General features: G+C 43.3%; 1 protein-coding gene across 2 annotated transcripts in view; it reads right to left on the bottom strand.

Annotated features, from left to right (window-relative positions):
* Positions 1-482: 482 nt before the first annotated feature.
* Cpeb4 (cytoplasmic polyadenylation element binding protein 4) overlaps positions 483-23245 on the bottom strand; it is a 78673-nt gene continuing 55910 nt past the window's right edge. For both annotated transcript variants that reach the window (XM_048334224.1, XM_048334223.1), the window contains 6 exons: positions 17358-17531; positions 13332-13421; positions 12570-12688; positions 10538-10652; positions 8243-8424; positions 483-5112 (listed from right to left, as the gene is read on the bottom strand). In XM_048334224.1, coding sequence (XP_048190181.1) covers positions 4885-5112; positions 8243-8424; positions 10538-10652; positions 12570-12688; positions 13332-13421; positions 17358-17531 — 908 coding nt within the window. In that variant the 3' untranslated portion in view covers positions 483-4884. The remainder of the gene's footprint in view (positions 5113-8242; positions 8425-10537; positions 10653-12569; positions 12689-13331; positions 13422-17357; positions 17532-23245) is intronic.

The following is a 23245-nucleotide window of genomic DNA, read 5'->3' as shown; positions in this document are numbered from 1 at the left end:
TCAAAGTGCCGAGACCATCCCAGAACTCCTACAGAAACTGTGGAGGCAACAACCAAATGCCATCCCATTCTCTCTCCATCAACATGTGGCTCTGGTAGTTGACTGGTAAAGAGAAAGGGAAACCGTGGGCTCATGGCTTCTACTTGTTTGTTTTGTTTTTGTTTGTGTGGTTATTTGGGGTGGGGTGGGGTTTGAACTCAGGGCCTGGACTCTGTCCCTGAACTTCTTTTGCTCAGAGCTAGCACTCTACCACTTGAGCCACAGCACCACTTCAGCTTTTTTGAGTAGTTGATTGGAGTCTCACAGACTTGCCTGTTCCAGCTTATTTCAAACCATGATCCTCCAATCTCGGCTTCCTGAGTCGCTGGGAATAGGCGTGAGCCACGATGCCCAGCTCCCACTAGTTCTTTAAATGTCCCACCCACAACCTCAGAAGCAGACTCTACTTGTACTAAACCTGAAAGAAGTAACGGAGAGAAATCTGAGTTAAAAGTTTTATTCATTCAACATCTCACATTACAAATATTTAAAAATTATATGCATACTGGTATAAATAGTCATTTGCAAACTATTTAATAACATTAATTTTTTCCACTAGCACTTCAACAAATGAACTCTTTTAAAAAAGGAACTGTGTTATATAACTTAAGAGTAGAACATACAAAAATAGGAACTTAACGTGAAAATGACTTTAATAAAAAATGAATTATCCTTATTTAAAATGCTATAATAAATACTACAACCTCCCCATACACAATAAAAACGATATGGAACTCCGGCGAAGTAGTACAATTAACTGACATACTTAAATAACTTTTCCTTCTGATAATATGAGCCATACGCTGGGGGAAAAAATTAGGGATTAGTAAAAACTAGACACCCACTTCCTAAAGGTTTCACTTCCAAAAAATATAACAAAAATCTGATGAAAATTATAAAAACTAATTATACTTTAAATTTTAAAAATATAAAAAATAAAAGTTGAATACAATATTGCCCCAATTCTTACAATGCTATCAATCACAGTAGCTTTAAAAGAAGATAATAAAATAAAGCAAATGACCAAAACCTCTTTTATTCCTTTGTTTTTTTAAAAATAATCTCAAATTTACATTAGTAGAAAGATTGATTTCTGATTCTTTTCTTTAGAAACACCAGCAAGAAAGAGGATTTACTCCTAACAGTAGAAAACGACATTTTTTAAATGTCTGCAATTAAAAACAAAGAATTACACTGCAAAGATCTTTCAAAAAGTCTGAAATAAGTATTGCACGGACCTTGAAGTTTAACTCGCCACAATTCATCACATTCAAGTTTTCAATCACCTTTGAACAGAAGATAGCGACTCTTCAAAAACAAAAGGGGTGAATTATCAAGTTTTTCCAACAGCATTCTCATCAAATGCTAAAGTTTCTTTTTTCTGTTTGCATTCTGCAGAGGTCTGTGTATGGAGAAGATATTATACCAAAGCGTGGGGAGAGGAGGGCCAGGACCAAGAGGGGAAGGGGAGGGGGAGGGGCTCGTTTACATAGAAAATAAATCAGAAACACTTTATTTTACATTGCAAAAATAACCATGTCATTACTCTGTAACTACATTGTAAGTACACAGCTTCTGCCATGCGAGTGCCGCTATAGGACATGCTAGGTAAATGGAAGTGACACCCTAAAAACTGTAAACTAATTACATGTCAATTATGTTTCGTTACATGGTGACCCCCCCCCCAAAAAAAGCAGGACCCCATGTAATCCAAGGACATGTGCTGGGTGGGGGGGGAGTTCAGAGTCATAGCTGATCATCGTGGATGCCCTGGGAAAGCCACGCGGAACCACATCATCTGTAAACACGCTTGTCACACAATCACAAGTGAGTATTAGTAGAATTAACAAGTTCTTACATTAGTCATGCACACTAACATTACACACCTGTCTCACGGCAGGCTATTTTTTAAAAATTTAAATAGATCATTTCAAAGAGCAGACATCTCAGAATCAAACACTTAACATCAGTTTATTAAGATTTTTTTTAAAAATGGCTAAACATTCAACCACCCCCCCCAAAAAAAAATGTCTGCATTTTAGGAATCTTTTATTTAAAAAAAAAACTTATTAAGCTGTAGACAATTTTGTCATTTTAAATTTCTACCCTAGGCTTATACATTTCTTTTTTTTTTTAATTTTGTTTTGTGTTTTGCTTTGTTTCTGGAACTACAGTGTTATCTGTCATTTTCATGCGAAAAAAAATTTTCCCATTAATTTGTGACTCTATATATAGACTATTTCTTAAATGACAGGTGCACCGCTGTGTTTAAACATGCTCTCCTCCGCAGACGGTAAAATAGCATTACCAGTGCACAACATTCATCATTTAAAATGTATGCAGAGCACTGAAATGTATAAAAAGCAGAATATAAGAAAATAAAATTTATTAAAATTATTTATATTAAAAAATGAAGTATATGAAGATCTCTCCGTAATAAAAAGTACAAAAAGCTACTCTTTGCAATATGAAAAATTGAGGTATTGCATAAAGAGATATCCCGTCAGTGAAAAGTGGGCCTAAAAATGTTCACTGTTGGAAAAACAAGATATACAAAAGTAGTGCATAACAAATATACATTATGTGCATGACAAAATAAGTTAGCTACAAAAAACACTGTACCGAAAGTCAGCAGGTCATGTACAAAGGGAAACAAAAAAAGGAAAAACAAACAAACCAAATCATTATTTCAAAGCTAGTTCCCAAACAGTGTTAGTTCCGGTTAGGTCTTTGTCGCTGTTTCTAGAAACATCGACAATCTCAAGCCCCCTCCAAAGCACTAAAAGAAAGGGGGGGGGGGGGAAAGAGGCAATTCAACATTCTAAGAAGAATCATGGGGTTCAGGAGAAAAGAAAAGAGAGTCCCTGGCCAGCGACTCAAGAACACCCTCAAATCCTGGCCTCACGCCTTGGGTTTCATGGGAGACTTGCACCTGGGAACTCACGGGAAACATGGTGACCAGCCGGTCCTCCAAAGGGAAGGACGGGACACCGTATCCTAAAGACAATCACTAGGGGTCGTCAGCCAGGCGGTTCCACAGCCATGCTGGGCCAAGTCTTTGGTTTTGCAGAATCCAAGATGGTATCAGGTCAGTGGGTGGCTTACCAGCAGCAAGCTCGCCTCCGGGCTATGGGGGTTGTTTGTGCAATGGTCTGAACACTCACATCGTCCTTTTGAATGACAGATGGGGTCTCTCAGAAGAGAATGTCAAGTAAAAGAAAAGTGATAATTTTCCTCACTTAGAGGGCTTCAAGAGGCTATGCAAAATTAACATGTAAGAACGCCTTTCAAAGCTAGAAGATTATTAAGAAGAAAGCATGCATTACTGATCAAGTTGGCACTTTAGACACTGACAATGGCCCATGCTAAGTTTGGAACTGTACTGCTTTGTTATTTTATACGAGAGTGGGATCAATACATGTACCTTTGCACACATTTACACGGTTAACTTGTTCACAGTGCAAAAACTAAAAACAAAACAAAAAAAAAACACTTTGTGACTACTTGACTTCTTAACTTTTTTTGTTGTTGTTTTCTATGTTACAACTTAATTACAGGATATCTGAAGTAACTTGAAATCTGAAAGGAAGCCAATCCGAGCCAATCGGTATGGTGGTTTTTTGTTGGGTTAGTTGGTTTTGTTTTGTGTTTTGTTTTTTTTTTTCTTGTTTTTAGTGTTGTTGTTTTCCTCTTGCTTCTGGTTTTGGCTACCACTGTACTGTAACACAATTTTAAAAAAAATTAAAGAAAAGATATCCTTGAGGTATGTCTAGATTTGCTGCTTTTTTAAATGTCAAAATGGAGAGAGCAAAGGCTGCCTGCCACTGATGAGTGTTAGGAAATTAAAGTTTCTATACAACATCAAAAAAGAAAAATTCCTACATTGGCTCTTCAAGGGGAGGAAACTCAAGCTCCCCTCCCCTCCCCCCAGCTGTCCTTAGCTCCAGCTTTGGTAGGTGTCAGGGAGGCGACTTGACAGGGTTAACAGTGTGCTAACTCACCAGAACCCCGCCAGTCCACACATTCTGAATGGGAAAAAGAAAAAGGATTTAAAAGAAAATAAACCTAGCTCTGCCTACTTTACTATTTTTCCTCATGTCATAATAACTTGGAGGCCGACTAAAACTCTATTTGGCCTCAAAAGCCTTAAAGTTCAATCACGAGGCTGTTGAAGTCTTGCTTATGCATCTGTTGTTTGCCATGCCCTTTCTGGCGAATAATCGCTCACTTCACTTCCTCCATGGCTGTTCAAAGAATAGGACAGGATGCGGGGTGGGGAGGGGGGAGAGATGAAAGAAAAGGAAAAAGAAGAGAAAAAGGAAAAAAAAAAAAAAGAGGAGAGACAAGGAAATGAAAAAAGAACAAGAAGGAAACAAACAAACGAAAGGCAAAAGCACTTCCCCGGTGGGAATATTGTGTCTGGACAGATCAATAGTGTTATTGTTGCATGGTTATTTTAATAAAAGTATTCTTATATGTTATATTATTAACAATAATTTAAGTAAAAACCCAAAATACTCTATTGTTTCATTTCTCTGTTAATAGTTCTCTTTCTCCTCTAAGAAAAAATGCTGCAGGAAGTTTGGATTCGCTTGGTCCTGGGGGAAACCAAGAGAATGGGAACTTCATACACCAACCATGATGGCAACAGGAAAGAAAAGGAGCTCCTACAGACTGTCTAGCCGTCCAGGAATCTACGAAACACCTACGTTATAGAGGCCATTCTTTTTTCATTATACTATCGTTAGGTTACACACTGCTACGAAGACATGCCAGCGTGGAGAGGCTGAGGGAGGGTCAGAGGGACAGGACAGTGCCGGCGTGGCGGGTCAGTCAGGCACCCCTTTAGTTCCAGCGGAATGAAATGTGCCGAGGGCGGTCCCCTCCCTCCTTCACCAGAGGCTTGTGGAACTCCCTGCCGGCGCGGGAATGGATGGCCGCCCAGCAATATTCACAGTAATACTGCAGACAGGTGACGTTCGCGCAGAAGAAGGGGGCGAACTTCCCCCCACAGCGGGCCCCCTGGCACTCGTCACACAGCTGGTCGTCCAGCACGTATGGCTTCACCTCCACCTGCAACGAGAGAGAGCACAGGCCGGGCTGGGGTCGGTGGGCTGTTCACAACACCAAGTACTAAGGCAAGGTGGGTCTCAACTTACGTGGAGGCCATTTCCATCCTCCCAAGGAAAAGACAAGGTGCATAATTCACCTACTAAGGAAAAGAGTGCATCTAAAAAAGTGTGTGTGTGCGTGTGTATGTGTGTGTGTGCGTGTATGTGCGTGTGTGCCCTAGGACTTGAACTCGGCCTGGGCGCTATCCCTGAGCTTTCCGTGCTCCAGGCTAGCACTCTATCACTTGAGCCACAGTTTTACTTTTAGGATTTTGGTGGTTCATTGGAGATAGAGTCTCATGGGTTTTTCTGCCCAGGGCTGGCTTTGAACCACCTTCTTGAGATCTCAGCCTCCTGAGTAGCTGGGATTCCAGGTGTGAGTCACTAGTACCTGGGTTGGTTTTTCAGGAATTTTTAGAAGGGTTTGAAAACATCTCTCACTTTGCAGTTTTGTCTTCTTTAGCAAACACATTACCAATAAGGGGGATTTCACTCCGAATCATAAAGCAAAGACAACTGTTTACTATGGAGACTCTCACACACCTGGGAGTTAGAACCTTTCCTGTCAACGTGGTTGCCTGACATGAGCACTGCCCTGTCAAGGGTCATCACCATCTTAAAATTTTAAGCTGGGCACTGGTGGCTCACACCTGCCATCCTAGCTACTCAGGAGGCTGAGATCCGAGGATTACAGTTCAATGCCAGCCTGAGCAGGAAAGTCCATGAGATGCTAATAAACCACTCAGAAAAAGCCAGAAATGGTGCTGTGGCTCAAATAGTAGAGCAGTAGCCTTGAACAAAAGAAGTTGAGGAACAGTGCCCAGGCCCCTAGTTCAAGCCTCAGAATTGGGGGGAAAAAATCTTTTAGTTAAGTCACATTCTGTTTTTCTAGGGGTTGGTGGCATGACTCAAGGGGTAGAACACCAGCCAGGTCCACATTGTTTTGTGGACAAGTTTCTGCTTTGGTTAGGTATCCTAATTTCGCTTCATTGCTCAGAGAAACTTTTAACAACCCTTTCAAACTAGCCAGTGGCACAAGACTGTGGATCTAAGTTCTAACCAATCAGATCAAGGAGCAGTGTTAACACCCTTTTCAAACTAGCCAATGGCACAAGACTGTGGACCTAAGTTCTAACCAATCAGAACAAAGAGCAGTGCCCTGTGAGCTAAAACTGGGAGATGCCTGCCTGGCTTTCTTCCTTACATGGCTTCCTGATAGAACAGAAGTGAATGTGGTTCTTGCCTCATTCCTTCCTTAATTCCTCTCTCACGATATTTCCAATGGACAGAACCCCTCAGGTGAATGAAAACTTCAATGGAACCAACCCACCCACCCCCATCACTTGCAGATTACAGTCCTGAGTCGCCCTGAGCCTGGCCTTGTGCCTTGTTTTGCAGTGTGCACACCCCGCGTGATCATCACACACCTGCAACTCTGGTAAGACAAGATGGGGCTGAGGCCCGCACACTCTCAATCCTTGCTTTGTTCTCTGTCAAGGAGAATGGCTGACTCGAGTTTAAAATGTTCCAGTACTCAATAGGCCAACCTGTCATTTGAGCCTCCCAAACATTAAAAATAACCTATTGACTCACCAGCTAGAAAAGGATTGGTTATTTTTAGCCTCAGAAAGACTCTTGGGTGAAACTGACACCCCCACACCAGCTATCCGTCACTGCCGCCATGCGCTCTGACAGGAATCCCAGTGGAGGTGAGCAGGAAAGACCCGGATGCACAAGGACAGAGACCGTCAGGCTCACCCCATAATAGTACAGAAAGCCCATCAAAGAATCCCATTGTAGAGGGCCCAGCTTAAATCTGAATTTTCTAAATAATGTGCCTCACAATTCAGAAACACATGCTGGAATTAACAGTGAGGTGTGTGTGTGTGTTTGTGAATAAAGATCAAGGAGCGCCAGGAGCTAGGGCTCCCGCCTGTCATCTAGCTCCTAAGGAGCCTGTGCTCTGAGGACTGCAGTTCAAAGCCAGCCTGGGTGGGAAAGTCTGGGAGACTCTTTTTTTTTTTTTTTTTTTTTTTGGCCAGTCCTGGGCCTTGGACTCAGGGCCTGAGCACTGTCCCTGGCTTCTTCCCGCTCAAGGCTAGCACTCTGCCACTTGAGCCACAGCGCCACTTCTGGCCGTTTTCTGTATATGTGGTGCTGGGGAATCGAACCTAGGGCCTCGTGTATCCGAGGCAGGCACTCTTGCCACTAGGCTATATCCCCAGCCCCTCTGGGAGACTCTTATCTCCAATAAACCATCAAAAAAGCTTGAATAGAACTGTGGCTCAAGTGGTAGTGGGCTAGCCTTGAGCACAAAGGTACAGGGACAGCACCCAGGCCTTGAGTTCAAGTCTCAGGACTTGAAAAAAAAAAAGGAGTCCATCATGGAATATGCATTGTGGAATCCACCATTCAGATAGAATACACTAGAAAGAAGAAAGAACGGTCTTTGAAGTTTTTCTTTAGCTCTCTGATTCCAAGGATACACCCAACTGAGGAATCCTTTTTAATTGCTAAAAATAATATTAAGCTATCAGCTGATTTCAGAAAAACGGACTACAAATAAAAAGCTAATATTTTTCTTCTATCTAATCCGCTATAGTTAAAGTTTCTGAGGGATAGTACTAGACTTGAATTCACGCAGCTATACATTATCATGGTGAATTGAAAAATACTAGGGCTCACTGAGGTATATTTATGTCTTCCTAAAATTTCAACACAGAACAAAACAAAAACAAGGTCAGGGTGTGTCGAGTACATTCATATTCACAACCTGACATAGTACAAATGATTCCATGAATCCATACTGAATGAATGAGTGAATGACTCAATTGAGATGCTAGGTTAGAAAACATTAAAACTAAAAAAAAACAAACACGGATTACAGTGTTTTCAGAATAAACACACAAGAGAGAGAAGAAATTCAAAGGAAATTTTCAGATAGAACATTGACCACCCCCTAATTGTTAGCTGTGGATTTATGATCACATTAAAAAAGAAAAGTTACCATTGTAATCTTAGCTCTGAGAAATGTTGATATCATCTGTGGAAGGTTCTAGTACTTTCCAGAACGCAGTCTAGGAGTACCTTACCCGTTTATCTATCTCTCCATGCTGCAGCTGAACAAAGCGGGCGCTGATAGCAGCTATGTAGCTCTGTTGATTAGAGAAGGCAACGCGCCCAGCTCCTTTTGGGTACTTGAGCTCAGGGTCTGTGTCAATGCCAGCATAGCAGACGCCGCCATACAGCCGGTCCATTATCATTGCGAGCTCCACTAAACGCGAGCAAGGAGAGAAGGCGGAAGTTAATCAGCAAAATCCACCCAGCTCACTGATGGTTTCGTCAAAGGGACTTCAGTTGTCCTCTGAGCTCGCATCATTATAATAATTATTAAAATCGAACTCATTACTACATTAGGTTCATGTCCACTAAACATTAAGTTTTCCCTCCCTCCCTCCCTCCCTCCCTCCTTTCTTCTCTCCCTTCCTCCCTCTCTCCCTCCTTCCTTCCTTTGCCAGTACTAGGGTTTGAACTCAGCCTCATCCTGCTTGGGCTTGCCTCCTTGGTATGTGCTCTACTGCTTGAACCATAATTCCAGCCTTACTTTTTGCTGACTATTTTGGAGACGGAATCTGGCTTGAAAATTCATCAGCCTCCTGAGTAGCTAGAATTTCAGGTGTTTTAGAATAACAGGGTTCAATCTTAATTTTTTGACTATGAGCTAGCTGCTTTACAATGTACTTTCTTTACTTTCTCCTTCCTTCCTTCTTTCCTGCCCTCCTTCCTTCCCCCACCCCCAATCTCTTTTTTGTGTGCCAGATCTGGGACTTGAACTCAGGACCTGGCTGCTACCCCTAGGCTTTTTTTGCTGAAGGCTATCACTCTACCACTTGAGCCACAGCTTCACTTTAGACTTTTGGGGGGTGGTTCATTGGAGATAAGAGTCTCACAGATTTTCCTGCTCAGGCTGGCTTTGAACCCCAATCCTCAGATCTCAGCCCCTTCAGTAGCTACGATGACAGGCATGAGCCGCTGGTGCCTGGCCACAATGTATTCTTTTATAGTCTATAAAGTAGGCTGTGATTTCCTGAGGAAATTGAGGCACAGAGGAGACAATTCATCTGCCCAAGGTCACAGGGAACAAAGACACGGTGCCGGGCCTGGCGTCTGGGTTCGTCTGCTCTTTCACCACGTTGTGGCTGTACTGGCAAATTAACTTCTATATTTTCTTCATGAAAACCTTTTCAGTGCCCCTGTAGTCTAGTCACCTATTTTTTTCCATATGAAAACTTGAAATACTGAATACTAGATGGCATTGCTTGTGTAATTCTTACTTTATTTTATTTTGCTAGTCCTGGGCCTTGAACTCAGGGCCTGAACTCTGTCTCTGGCTTCTTTTTGCTCAAGGCTAGCACTCTGCCACTTGAGCCACAGCGCCACTACTGGCCGTTTTCTATATATGTGGTGCTGAGAAATCGAACCCAGGGCTTCATGTATACAAGGCAAGAACTCTTGCCACTAGGCCATATTCCCAGCCCAATTCTTACTTTAAACACATGGTGTACTATGGAAATCTCCAGAGAGCCCCTCCATTCATCATCTATTCTTTGCAGGGCACCGGTGGCTCACGTCTGTTATCCTAGCTACTCAGGAGGCCCCAGATCTGAAGATTGGTGTTCAGAGCCAGCCTGGGCAGGAAAGTCTGTGAGACTCTTATCACCAATGAACCACCAAGATGCCAGAAGTGGAGCTGTGGCTTAAGGGGTAGAGACACAGGTAGTCTTGAGAATAAAAGCTCAGGGACAGCATTCAAGCCAAAGGGGGGAAGGAAGGAGGAATGGGCTTTTTCAGCCAATGATCAGAGGATCCTGTTGAGCATCTTGAGGCATTACACTAAGAATTTCCCATTGGTTATCTCACTCAATCCTTCAATGAACACCCTGAGAATCAGACAAATTCTATCAATTATCCAAAGTCACAAGCATTAAAGGGGGAGGGGCGGAGGCAGAGCACATGAACTCACACGTGCACTCCAGACCTCTCAGTCTTTGTTGTTGTTGTTGCTGTTGACCATGGGGCTTGAACTCAGGGCCTGGGCACTCTCCCTGAGCAATTTTGTTCAGGGCTACTCCTCTACCACTTTGAGCCTCGGCTCTACTTCCGGTTTTCTGGTGGGTTAGAAATAAAGAGTCTCACAGACTGTCCTGCCCAGGCTGGCTTGAACTGTGATCCTCAGATCTCATCCTCCTGAGTAGCTAGGATGACAGGCATGAACTGCTAGCGCCCGGCTTAGATCTCTCATTCTTGAATGCTTATGGAGAATTTACCCTTGAAGGTCTACTTCTTATGCTAAAGGATAGAAAGCTTTCTTGTTCCTTTCATCTTACCGGCTCGCAGGGGTCGAGGAACACCACCCACAAATATGGTTTTTCGTGGGTCAAGTGGTTGTGAGCCGTCCATCACAAAGTCGCTGTCGCTCAGGTTCCAGGGCCGGATCTGCACCTACAGAGTAGGCAAGTAACAGATTTCCGGTGAAAACTTGTTGAATGTTTACAATGACTGCAGTGCATCTTGACTTCATTTTGTTTTCCAGTACCAGGGCGTGGCCTCATACATTTCACTGATCACAGAAGCCACACCTACAGCCTGGTTTGGGGCTGGTGATTTTGGAGATGGAATCTGGAAAAATGGTAACAATTCTTCAGAACGCAGCCTCCTGAGCAGCAAAAATTATAGGCATGAGCCGCCAGCACCCAGCTAAGAATTTTACTTTTAAATGCAATAATTTATATCATACCACATCAACCAAGGTATAAAACAAGAAGACTTTATTTTAAAGTCTACCCTAAACCTTCATTTCATCTTTAGAATAAATTAAACTAAAGCAGAAAGTTCATTGTAACTGTCCACTATAAAAAAAATCACTGCCAGGTCCTGATGGCTCACGCCTGTCATCCCAGCTACTCAGGAGGCTGAGATCGGAGGATCACAATTCAAAGCCAGCCTGGGCAGGAAAGTCTGTGAGGCTCAAGTGGTAGAATGCTAGTCTTGAGCAGAAGAGCTCAGAGACAATGCCCAAGCCTTGAGTTCAAGCCCATGACCAACAAAAAATAAAAATAAAAAATAAACCCAATCACTTAATAGGTGCAGGCCTCTAGTTTACCCAACCCTTCTATATTTACGTAATTTAAATTTAGCATGGTATCAGTGCTCCTTACAATGACAGTGCTACAGAAATGACAAGCTTGTTGTATTATTTCAAGAAGCATTGGGAAAAATATTGTTTGTATTTCTAACAAGCTTTTCTATGATAAAACACTTCATTATGTCCATTAGCTCAATTAAGAATCATGTACCAAACTGGCATTTTGAATTAAAATCCCTTTGTATAATTATTAAGAGATAATTTTAAGTAAAATTTAAAAAATGAATAATAAAATAACAGAATCACATACCTATTTTAAAATTGCTTGCTCCGGTGCCTCATGCCTATAATTCTAGCTATTCAGGAGGCTGAGATCTGAGGATCATGGTTCAAAGTCAGCCTGGGCAGGAAAGTCTACAAGACTCTTATCTCCAAAGAACCACTAGAAAGCTCTAAGTGGAGTGGTGGCTCAAATGGTAGAGTGCTAGCCTTAAACAAAATAGCTCAGTGACAGCACCCAGGTCCTGAGTTCAAGCCCAGAACTGGCACAAAAAGAGAAAGTACGTTACAAATGCCCATGCCAAGATTAAGCATTGTAAGAAAGGTACTTCAAAATATATATACCAATGATATCGTAAAAGTCAGAGGTATGCTCCTGAGAGACCTAAGAAAAATGGCATGGAGGGTGTAGGAGACAAAATAAGTGGCAAGATGAAGGTCACAGAATGCCTTAGAAGAATGTTCCTGATAAAACAACCCAAGACATAACACACAGACAGACATATATATATATATATACATATATATACACACACACATCTATGTACATATACATAAATGTGTGCATGCCGACATTTGTGTATACACATACTCATGCATATGTATACTTCTATGTGTATTTGTATGTATATGTGTTTACTGTGTATATGAAAGTGTCTATACACATACACACATAACCAATCCTCCTTTGGGAGAGTACCATATGCAAAAAAGTTAAGGACCACATTGGGTAACATTTCAGCCCAAGCAAGGAAAGAGCTTGGTGAACAGGTGTGGTATTTTCCGGAGGAAATTCAGCAGTTTTATCTGTATAAAATGCATTATTCTTGAAGGATGTCTTTGGGAAAAAAAAAAACCAAGCCCAGTGGTGAAAGGGTGGTGTGCGGGTGCACGAAAGGGCCACGGTGAGGCGCAGCACCAGAGGGTTTAACTTAGATTCTACTAGAGCCCAGCGATGTGAAGTGTGGCACGGCACATAACAACTCAGCACTCACGGGCTTGTCCTTGATAGTGGGGCTGGACACACACAGGTAGAGCTTGCCGTCCTCTTCAATGCAGGCGTCAATCAGCGCCTGCACAGAGCTCTCGTCTTGAAACAGCAGGAATGCATAGCCTGAAGGAAAGAACAACAGCTTCATGAGGGCACAGAATGCACAAACCAAAACTCAGAAAGGGACAGGAATCAAAAAATACAAAAAAGGGGTTCATCAAGCTTAGTAAGCCTCCCAAGCACACCGAATTCTGACCATCACATCAGAGACTTCATTTTGAGAAGACCTTGAAACATCTTTCAGAGTAAAGTCAAATTTTAATTAAAGGTATAGAAGGGTATGCTGGGGCTAGTGGCTCATGCCTGTCATCCTAGCTTCTCAGGAGGGTGAGATCTGAGGATTGCGGTTCAAAGCCAGCCTGGGAAGGAAAGTCTGTGAGACTTTTATCTCTAACCACCAAAAAGCCCAGAATGGAACTGTGGCTCCAATAGTAGAGTACCAGCCTTGAGAAGAAAAAAGAAATCTCAGGGACAGCACCCAGGCCCTGATTCCGAGCCCCAGAACCAGCACACACACACACACACACACACACACACACACACACACACACACACACACACGCATAGAACATTTGAAGACACATTTAGAAAAATATAAATTTAATAATGACAGATGTTTGCAATGAAGATGTACATTTGTGAAAAGGGTAAAGAAGAAAGGACACAGGGATAAATGTCAGTTACATCAGGGGCTCTTGGGAATTACCTTTAGGAGGAAAGTAGGATTTACTCTCAGCTTTATGAGGCCAATCCACAATCAAAGGGCCAAAGCGACGGAAGCTAGCAGTGATCTCATCTAAAGAAAAACAGAAAAGCAGATGTAAAGATTCTTATGATCTTTTTTTTTTTTAAGTAGTAGGTTTTTCAGGGGGCTGATTTTTGTTTTCATTTGTTTCAAATCTAAGCCCAGTGCTGGTGGCTCACACTTGTAACCCAAGCTACTCAGGAGGCTGAGATCTGAGGATCTCAGTTCAATGTAAGGCAGGATAGAAAAGTCCACGAGGTTCTCTCTAATTAACCAGCAAAAAAACCACAATTGGAGTTATGTTTCAAGTGGTGGAGTGCCAGCCTTGAGCAAAAGAACTCAGGGACAGTGCCCAGGCCCTGAGTTCAAGCCCCAGGACTGGCACTTACCAACTAACTGAATGAATGAGAGCTGCCTTGCTGGCAGAGGGCTGTAGCTGAAACCTTGCAGGCCCTCTGGCAGTGCGCATGTCCAGAATTCTCCACGCTTCCCAGCTAGCCCTGCACTCATTAGCTGCCATCTTTGCAATGCTGCTGGAAGAAGTCTCAGGCCTGCTGAGCTATTGGCTTAAATTGTCCCAAGTTATCTGCCAAGTACAAATTCCCTTTGTTTTTCATTTTCCAGTACTGGTCCCCGGGCTTGAACTCAGGGCCTGGGCACTGTCCCTGGGCTTCTTTTGTTCAAGGCTAGGATTCTACCACTTGAGCCACAGCATCACTTCTGTTGGTTTTTTGTTTGTTTGTTTATTTTATTATTATTTGTTATCTCCACTAAACTTAATGGAGATAAATGTCTTATGGACTTTCCTGCCCAGGCTGGTCAGACCTCAGCCTCCTGAGTAGTGAGGATGACAGGTTTGAGCCATTAGTAGCCTGGCCCAATTCTCTTTTTTTTTAATTTTTAGGGTTTCAGATACAAAGTCTTTTTGGTTTTAAATGGGCTGCTTCTAATCCTATTTTCCCCTGCAAATTCTGTCATTTTCAGCACAATTCTTCCAAACAAAGTATGAACTTCAAGCCGTGGATTCTTAAAACAGGATAAAGATTGATTCAGATGAACCTAGTATATGTTCAGCACAGTTTTCACCAAGATATATTGTTGGGGGAAGAAAAAGGGTATTTCAATCCTTGGATATTTAAAGCCATTTCTGTTTCAATGGTCCAAAAGACTATTTATTAAATAAAATGCAAAGAGGTATCCTAAAAAGTGAGTCTTTAAACTTTATTATTAGATCTTACCAGATTTTAGGGAAATCTGCTCTGTTGTTCATATTGTGATTTAGTTTTTTTGTTTTGTTTTGTTTTGTTTTTTGGCCAGTCCTGGGCCATGAACTCAGGGCCTGAGCACTGTCCCTGGCTTCTTTTTTGCTCAAGGCTAGCACTCTGCCACTTAAGCCACAGCGCCACTTCTGGCCATTTTCTGTATATGTGGTGCTGAGGAATCAAACCCAGGGCCTCATGTATACGAGGCAAGCACTCTTGTCACTAGGCCATATTCCCAGCCCGTGATTTAGTTTTTATTCCCATTTAGAAAATAAAGTTAGGAAGAAACAGCCAGGGTGTATGATTGCTATATGGCCTTCTACTATGATTTTTTCTTAATGTGTGTGAGCACCAGTCCTGAGACTTGAACTCAGGGCCTGAGCACTGTCCCTTAGCATTCTGGCTCAAGGCTAGCACGCTAGCACTTGAGCCACAACTCCACTTGTGGTTTTCTGGTGGTTTTCATTGGGGATAAGAGTCTCACAGACTTTCTTGCCATGTGGCTTTGGTCTTCACATCTCAGCCTCCTCAGTAGCTGGATGACAGGAGTGAGCCGCTGGTGCCCTACTTGCTGTTGTGTTTTTTGTTTGTTTTTCAGGGTCACTGAGACCCAGGAATGAGCTGCATATATTTGGAGAACGAGTCCCTCTCAATCTTTGTAAAGTCCAAGTCTTAGCTCAGATATCATTTCCATGGCAAGCTTTCCTTTATGCTCCCTGCTAGATCACAACCCCATTTGCTTTTTATTTTTTTATTTTTTGGCCAGTCCTGGGCCTTGGACTCAGGCTCTGAGCACTGTCCCTGGCTTCTTTTTGTTCAAGGCTAGCACTCTGCCACCTGAGCCACAGCGCCCCTTCTGGGCCATTTTCTATATGTGGTGCTGGGGAATTGAACCTAGAGCCTCATGTGTAGGAGGCAAGCACTCTTGCCACTAGGCCATATTCCCAGCCCCCCCATTTGCTTTTTAACATTTATTCTCTGATGTTTACTCACATTAGGCTGGTTTTGTTTTTTGTTTTTGGTTGGTGGCAGGACTTGAACTCAGGGCCTGGAGCTATCATTGAGCTCTTTTTGCTCAAGGTTAGCACTCTACCATTTTGAACCACAACTCCACTTCTGGTTTTCTCATGGTTTATTAGAGATAAGAGTGCTATGGACTTTCCTGCCTGGGCTGGGATTAAATGTATGAGCCACCCATGCCTGGTTTGTCTATACATTCCTATGAGCCTAATTCCAGGAGAACACAAACTCTATGGAAGCAAGGATTTTCTTTCTGTGGTTGTTGTTTTTTTTTTTTTCTACCAGTCCTGGGCCTTGAACTCAGGGCCTGAGCACTAACCCTGGCTTCTTTTTGCTCAAGGCTAGCACTCTACCACTTGAGCCACTTCACCACTTCTGGTGACTTTCTATATATGTGGTGCTGAGGAATTGAACCCAGGGCTTCATGTATAGGAGGCAAGCACTCTTGCCACTAGGCCATATTCCCAGCCCCAGAAGCAGGGATATTCTATCTTGCTTTTTTACTATGAACAGCCAGGAAAAGACAATGCACTGATTAGAAAGCAGGTAAATATTTGCTGAATGAAAGAGAAAAACAAAATAGTCACAGGCTGTTACAACTGTTATGATTCCCTTTCTTCTTCTTTGGTTTTGTGGTAGCTCCAGGGTTTGAACTCAGGGATTTGTGCTTGCTACACAGGCATTTTACCACCTGTACCCCAAGATTTCCTTTCTTGAAATACAACTATGGGCCACATTCCTCATACGTCCATGCTTAGAAGATTTAAAATTTTTCCAGGTACAAAGTTTGCTTGTAACCCTAGCTACTTGGGAGGCTACGACTGCAGTTTAAAGCCAGTCTGGAGAAGAAAGCCCATGAAATTCTTATGTCCAATTAACCTGCAAAAATCAGAAGTGGAGCTGTGGATCAAGTGGTAGAGGACCATTCTTGAGCAAAGAAAGCTAAGAAAGAGTATGAGGTCTTGAGTTCAGCCCCAGTCAGTAATAGCACAAAAAAAGATTGTATTTGCTGAAACAATGAACTACATACATTTATGAAGTACTGACAAAGAGGAAAAGTAGAGAAACACGTAATTGACTTTGGCAAGGGAATATGGGGGGGGGGGGGGAGAGGTGGATGTTTGAGCCAGTGGCTCACGCCTCTCATCCTAGCTACTCAGGTGGCTGAGATCTGAGGATGGCAGTCTGAAGCCAGCCCAGGCAAAAAAGAAAAGCCCGTGAGACTCTGACCTCCAATAAATTAACAACAAACAAACAAACAAAAACCAAAAGTAGATCTGTTGCTCAAGTGATAGGGTAGTAGTCTTGAGAAGAAAAGCTCAGGAACAGTGCTCAGACCCTGAGTTCAAACCCAAGAACCACTTTAAAAAAAGTTTTAAAAAAATCTCCTTTTCTAAAAAAAAAAAATAGTTTTATTTTATGATTGCTTTTTTGCTTATTTGGTCGTGAGGAGTGGAAGCCAGGGCCTCGGGCATGCTAGGCTAGCCCTCTCTGGCTAAACCACCTACCTCCCCAGCCACACACTATCTTTGGTCCACAGGGAGCCTCTGGCTTGAGCAGCAGGGCGGGGGGGGGGGGGGGACTGACCTGCTCGCCACCCTCTTTCATGGGGGACGGGAAGAGGGGACAAGGGCACAGGTCACCGGTGCGGCCTGGGGTTGGGGTGAGCTGCCACTTGTCCGGGGATCTGGCTGGGCACACGCACCTTCGTCGATGTCGGGGGGCAGCCCGCCCACGAACACCTTGCGGGAGTAGCGCTCCACCCTCTCCCCATTCTGGTGCGGGAAGCAGCGGGGCGAGCCCAGGCCGCCGTGCAGAGGCTGGTCCCCGCGGCCGTCGTCCAGGAACCCATCTTCCATGGGGAACAGCGAGGACTGACCTGCAAGAGAGGAGAGCGGGACACTGACGGCAGGGGCGCCCCGCCCTGCGGGCTGGGGCCGGGCCCGGGTCCCCGCCCCCCCACGCGCCAGCCCAGCCAGGGCTGCAGAGGCGGAGGTGTGGGCGATCAGGGCTGGGGGCGGAGGGGGAGGTCTGGTGCGGGTCGCAGCCCCCTGCGTCCTCCGCTGCGCCCCGGGCGCCACACCCAGGCCAGTCCTACAATCCCACCGTCCGGGCAGAGCCAAGACGGGTGTCCGGCTAGGTGAAGATGCCTTCTGTTCGTGAAAAGTAGACATTCAACTTGTTACCTGACGAACCCCAGAATACATAGGAGGAAAGACCTGCAATGCCAGCGCGCAGTCACACTCTCCATGTATTTACTTCACAGCAAAATGGGAATTCTCCCATCAGCAAAACAGAGCCTCAGAGAGCTGCGAAACTCTGTCCCTGGCTCGCACTCTACCCCTTGAGCCACAGCGCCACTTCTGGCTTTTTCTGTGTATGTGGTGCTGAGGATTTGAACCCAGGGCTTCATGCATGTGAGGTAGGCACTCTACCGCTAGGCCACCTTCCCAGCCCATGCAAAACTCTCTTAACGCTGTTTTTTTTGTTTTTGTTTTTGTTTTGTTTTTTAAACAGGTTTTGTTCATGGATCCTCTATAGAAACCTATCCACTCTTGCATTATTTCAACATCTTTCTATTTCCATATGTGCCTTTAATTCTCATTACTAAACACAAATAATAATAGCATCATTGTTACAAATTTACCCTCATAATAAACCACATGTCAAATGCAAACAAACGCGATTACAAAATTGAAGGTGATTTTTGGAATGGTCTCTAGAAAAAAACTAGGCTACCTAAAATGTCTTTTTCTTTTCTTTTTTTGTAAAATGGCAAAACTATGACAGATGTTAAAAAAAAAATTAAAGCAGCAGCCAGGCACCAGTAGCTCACACCTGTAATTCTAGCTATTTAGGAGACAGAGATCTGAGGATCTCTTTTTTTTTTTTTTTTGGTTTTTTTTTTTTTTTTGCCAGTCCTGGGCCTTGGACTCAGGGCCTGAGCACTGTCCCTGGCTTCTTCCCGCTCAAGGCTAGCACTCTGCCACTTGAGCCACAGCGCCGCTTCTGGCCATTTTCTGTATATGTGGTGCTGGGGAATCGAACCTAGGGCCTCGTGTATCCGAGGCAGGCACTCTTGCCACTAGGCTATATCCCCAGCCCTGAGGATCTCTTTTGGATATAAGTCTGTGGCACTCTTCTATCTCATTCATCAGCAAAAAGCTAGAAATGGAGGGGTGGCTCATGTGGTAGAACACCAACCTTGAGTGAAAAGCCAAATGAGAGTAGGAAGCCTTGAGGTCAAGCCCCAGTACTGGCATAAAACTAAATAAAGTAAACAAAAAGTTTTATTCTGGCACTCTAAGTTCCTTAGCCCTTTTGCAAGTTCCCCGCCCCCCCCCCCCTTCTATTTGAAAGGCATATAAGATGAGTTATTTGTTTAACTCACCTTAGTATCAACCAAATGTATTAAGCTGACTCAGTAAAACGAGTTGGCAGAAGTTGATTATAACTGAGCCTCCAAGATAATAAGGTGTTTTGAGGCCAGAGTAAGTCTATTTTTCTTTTTCTTTTTCTTTTTTTTGGCCAGTCCTGGGCCTTGGACTCAGGGCCTGAGCACCGTCCCTGGCCTCTTCCCGGTCAAGGCTAGCACTCTGCCACCTGAGCCACAGTGCCCCTTCTGGCCGTTTTCCATATATGTGGTGCTGGGGAATCGAACTGAGAGCTTCATGTATAAGAGGCAAGCACTCTTGCCACTAGGCCATATTCCCAGCCCCTCTATTTTTCTTTTAAAGTTCTTTAGTAATTTTTGCCTATGAAATTCTTTTCAGAAAGAGAAAAGGGGGGGAGGCCAATCTTATTTAGGTATAAATAAGTCAAATATCTAATACAAAATTACTTGACTTCAAATCCCACATTTTGGTAATTTATGACAAGCTCGTAACTCTCCCCAATGAGGTCTAAATTGTTCATAATATCACAGGAATGACGATTTCATTTCCCCTCACCCCTTTCCCGCTTAAGTTAGAAAGTCTGAGTGGTCCCAATACAAGTGACACATTGAAAAATTAGAAGTGATAATGTTACCTCTCCTCCGCCCATATGTCCTTGCTGCGTGTCAAATGAGAAGAAAAAAAACAAAAAAACAAAAAAACCTTTCAAACATTGTCAAAAGAATCAACTGAGATTTCATCTACCAGCTTTTGAAATGGAGGAAGAAAAGTGGCTGTATTCTTTATTTCCTGACCAACGTCTCAAAAATAAGGAACTAGCTGATAAGAGGTAAACTCAATGCATTTCTTTTCAAGTTCTTCAAAAATACTGTCAGTCTTTACCTGTTTTAAGGGAAAAATTTTGGTTGTATTTGTTACCCGAGGCCCAAACCATTATGATTCCATGGTGGTACTGAAAATCAAACCAGTAGCCACGCTATACACCAGATTTCTCGCCAATTTTCCTGAGATCTGATCTCAACATTGAATTCATGACATTCTCTCACTGCAAGCTGAGCAGCAATTTCATTGTCTTTTCTCAATTCATTCCTACTTTAAAAAAAATTGTAACAAATGCAATCTTCAAGCAATTTATAAACATTTTAGCCAAGAGTTCCATGTCTCTAATCAAATCTCCCACCAGGTCCCAAATGTAAAAAGGGAAAGATGTGGCATACTAGAGCAGGCAGTGGGTGTATCTGAGGGGAAAGATAACATAACCATTGTGTCCTCAAGAAACCACACCCTAAATTTTATTTCTGTATGTATTTATTTATTCCCCTGGTACTGGTCCTAGGGCCTGAACTCAGGGCTTGGGCAGTTACTGAACCTTCTGTGCTCAAAGCTACCACTTTATCACTTGAGCCACAGCTCTCCTTCCAACTTTTTGGTGGTTAATTAGAATTACGTGTCTCACAAGTCTTTTCTGCCCAGGCTGACTTCGATCCTGGATCCTCAGCTCTCAGCCTTCTGAGTAGCTAGGAGGACCGGCGTGAGCCACTGGTGTTTGGCTACATACTGAAGTTTAAACCAGGAAATATTGTGTGTGAATAGATGGTTCCTGGGCCTCCATTCTAACCACCAAACATTTCCTAAATGTACGTTGGGGTAGAGTATGCATGAACACCCCGCCCTGACATCACAGAACCCCCTTCTGTGTCACAGCCTCCCACCACAAATGGGTCACGATCATGTACCCCATGCCTTTTGCTACACAGTGTGCCCCCCTCCCTGACTTTATCCACTGTTTTATGTGCCATGGTTTCAGTGACCTAGTGGTCCTGGTCCACCTAAAGTCTGAAAACACTGGATGGAAAATTCCAGAAACAAACAACTTCTAAGTATTCAATCACACAACCTTCAGAGTGGTATGATGAAACCTCACACCTTCTCACATCATCCTGCCTGGCCATCAATTGTCCCTTTGTCCAAAATATTCAAGCTGTTAAGTTACCTGACCCTTCGTTATTTTTGAGATGAGAGAGACACAGACAGACAGACAGACAGACACAGAGAGAGCAGACACTGTTTTCTGTTTCTGACATCTACAAGGGATCATAGACTAGAAGTGCTGTCAGTGTGACAGGAACAGACGTAGAGGGACAACTGGTTATTGGGAGTGGAGGGAGTCTGAAGCAGACCTTAAAAAGGTAGAGCAGAGAAATGGCACCCAGCCCCGCCATGCCACTGGTTGGGGTGCTTGTCATGCTCAGGGAAAGGTGGCCTAAATACACAGAATGGGTGAGGACTTAACAGGCAGTCAGGCCAGGTTTCTTGGAAATGGAAGTATGGTCCAAGTAGCAGAGCTCCAGCCTTGAATGAAAATGTAAAAGCACAAGGCCCTTCGTTCAAGTTATGGGGGTGGGGGGAGCAATAACACTTTTTTATTGCGGTTGTTCTGATATTTGAACTTTAGACTCTGTGCTTGCTTAGCTAGGCTCTTACTGCTTAAGCTAGGCCTCCAGCCCAAACTTTAGATATAATACGTAATATATAATACAATATTATATATATAATATATACGTGTGTAATATATACAAAATTAATCCTCAAAATCATCGGAGAAACTGGGCACCGGATGGTTCACATCTGTAATCTTTAGCTACTGAGAGAACTGAGATCTGAGGATTACAGTACCAAGCCAGCCTGGGCAGCAAAGTCTATGAGACTTTTATTTCCAATGAATCACCAAAAAGCTGGAAGTAGAGTTGTGGCTTAAGTGGTAAAACAATAGCCTTACGTAAAAAAAGCTCAGAGATGGTACTGAGGACTGAGTTCAAGTTCCAGAACCAACCAACCAACACACATACATACACACACACACACACACACACACACACACACACACACACACACACACACAGAGCATCAAGTAACAGGAGTTCTCAGTATGACTAGAAGTAATGTGTGGGTCAGGCATGGTGGTGCCCACTGTTCAAAATGAAGGCAGGAAGATTGTTCCAGCTAAGAAATGGGCAACAAAGTGATATCCTGTCGCAAAAAAAAAAAAAAAAAAAAAAAAAAGAAAAGAAAAGTTGGGAGAATTAGCCTAGTTAGCAAATCAGTTACAAAGATAAAAATCTGTGGCTTGACACTAAAACTTGTTTCTCCATGAACAAAAGAAGAGAAGTTGAACCTGGCTAGAGCATTGCTATGTCACCTCTGTCATCCTAGCTGCTCAAAGGCTGAGAGCCAGAGGTCTGTCCTTCAATGCCAGCCAGGGCAGAAAAGTCAACAGACTCTATCTCCAAACCAAGCAGTACAAAGCTTGGCTAGAGGCATGGCTCAAGAAGTAGAGTGGCAACCATGCCAACAAAACTAAGCAATCAAAAGTCCCTGAGTTTATACCCTACTGCTGACAAAATAATGCCAGAGTAACAAAGAATGAGAGCCCCATGAAGATCAACTCAAAAGAGTTCAATAAAAAAAAGCAGCAAAGCATTTTAAATGATTTTATGAATTAACCTCTAATTTAACTGACTCATCAAAAGTTAACTCACACATATGATTAATAGAATTTCCTATAGCATGCTGGTTTGGGCACAAAACTTAAAGAACATTCCTAACAGATGTCATGCTGTTTGTGAAGGATGACCACAAGAAGGGCAGTGACTATAACTTGTTTCTTTCTATATCCTTAGTTTGACCTTCAAAAAATCACTCTAGGCTATTCATTATTATCTTACAATTGTACTGTGCGTTCAAGTTTATAATATTTTGTATACTGTGTGTGTTCTACTACCGGGACTTGAACTCAGGGTCTGTCACTCTTGCTTAGCTTCTCTGCCCAGGCTGCTCTAACACTTGACCCACACCTCTACTTCTACTTCCAGCTTTTTTTTGGGGGTGGGGGGGTGGCGGGCGGTGTACCAGTCCTGGAGCTTGAATTCCACTGTCTCTTAGCTTTTTTACTCAAGGCCAGCACTCTACCACTTGAGCCACAGCTCAAGCTTTTTCTGGTGGTTCACTGGGGATAAGAGTTTCACTGGCTTTCCTGCCAGGGCTGGTTTTGAACCATGGTCCTCAGATCTTAGCATCTTGAGTAGCTAGGATTATAAGTATGAGCCACCAGTGCTCAGAAAGTTCTGGCTTTTGGATGGTTACTTGGAGATGAGAGTCTCACAGACTTTCCTGCCTGGGCAGGTTTGAACTATGTTCC

The sequence above is a fragment of the Perognathus longimembris genome, chromosome 25, assembly GCF_023159225.1.
Source record: "Perognathus longimembris pacificus isolate PPM17 chromosome 25, ASM2315922v1, whole genome shotgun sequence".
NCBI lineage: Eukaryota > Metazoa > Chordata > Mammalia > Rodentia > Heteromyidae > Perognathus > Perognathus longimembris.
Note: the sequence above shows the minus strand (reverse complement) of the source record. Positions and strands in the feature narration are given on the sequence as shown.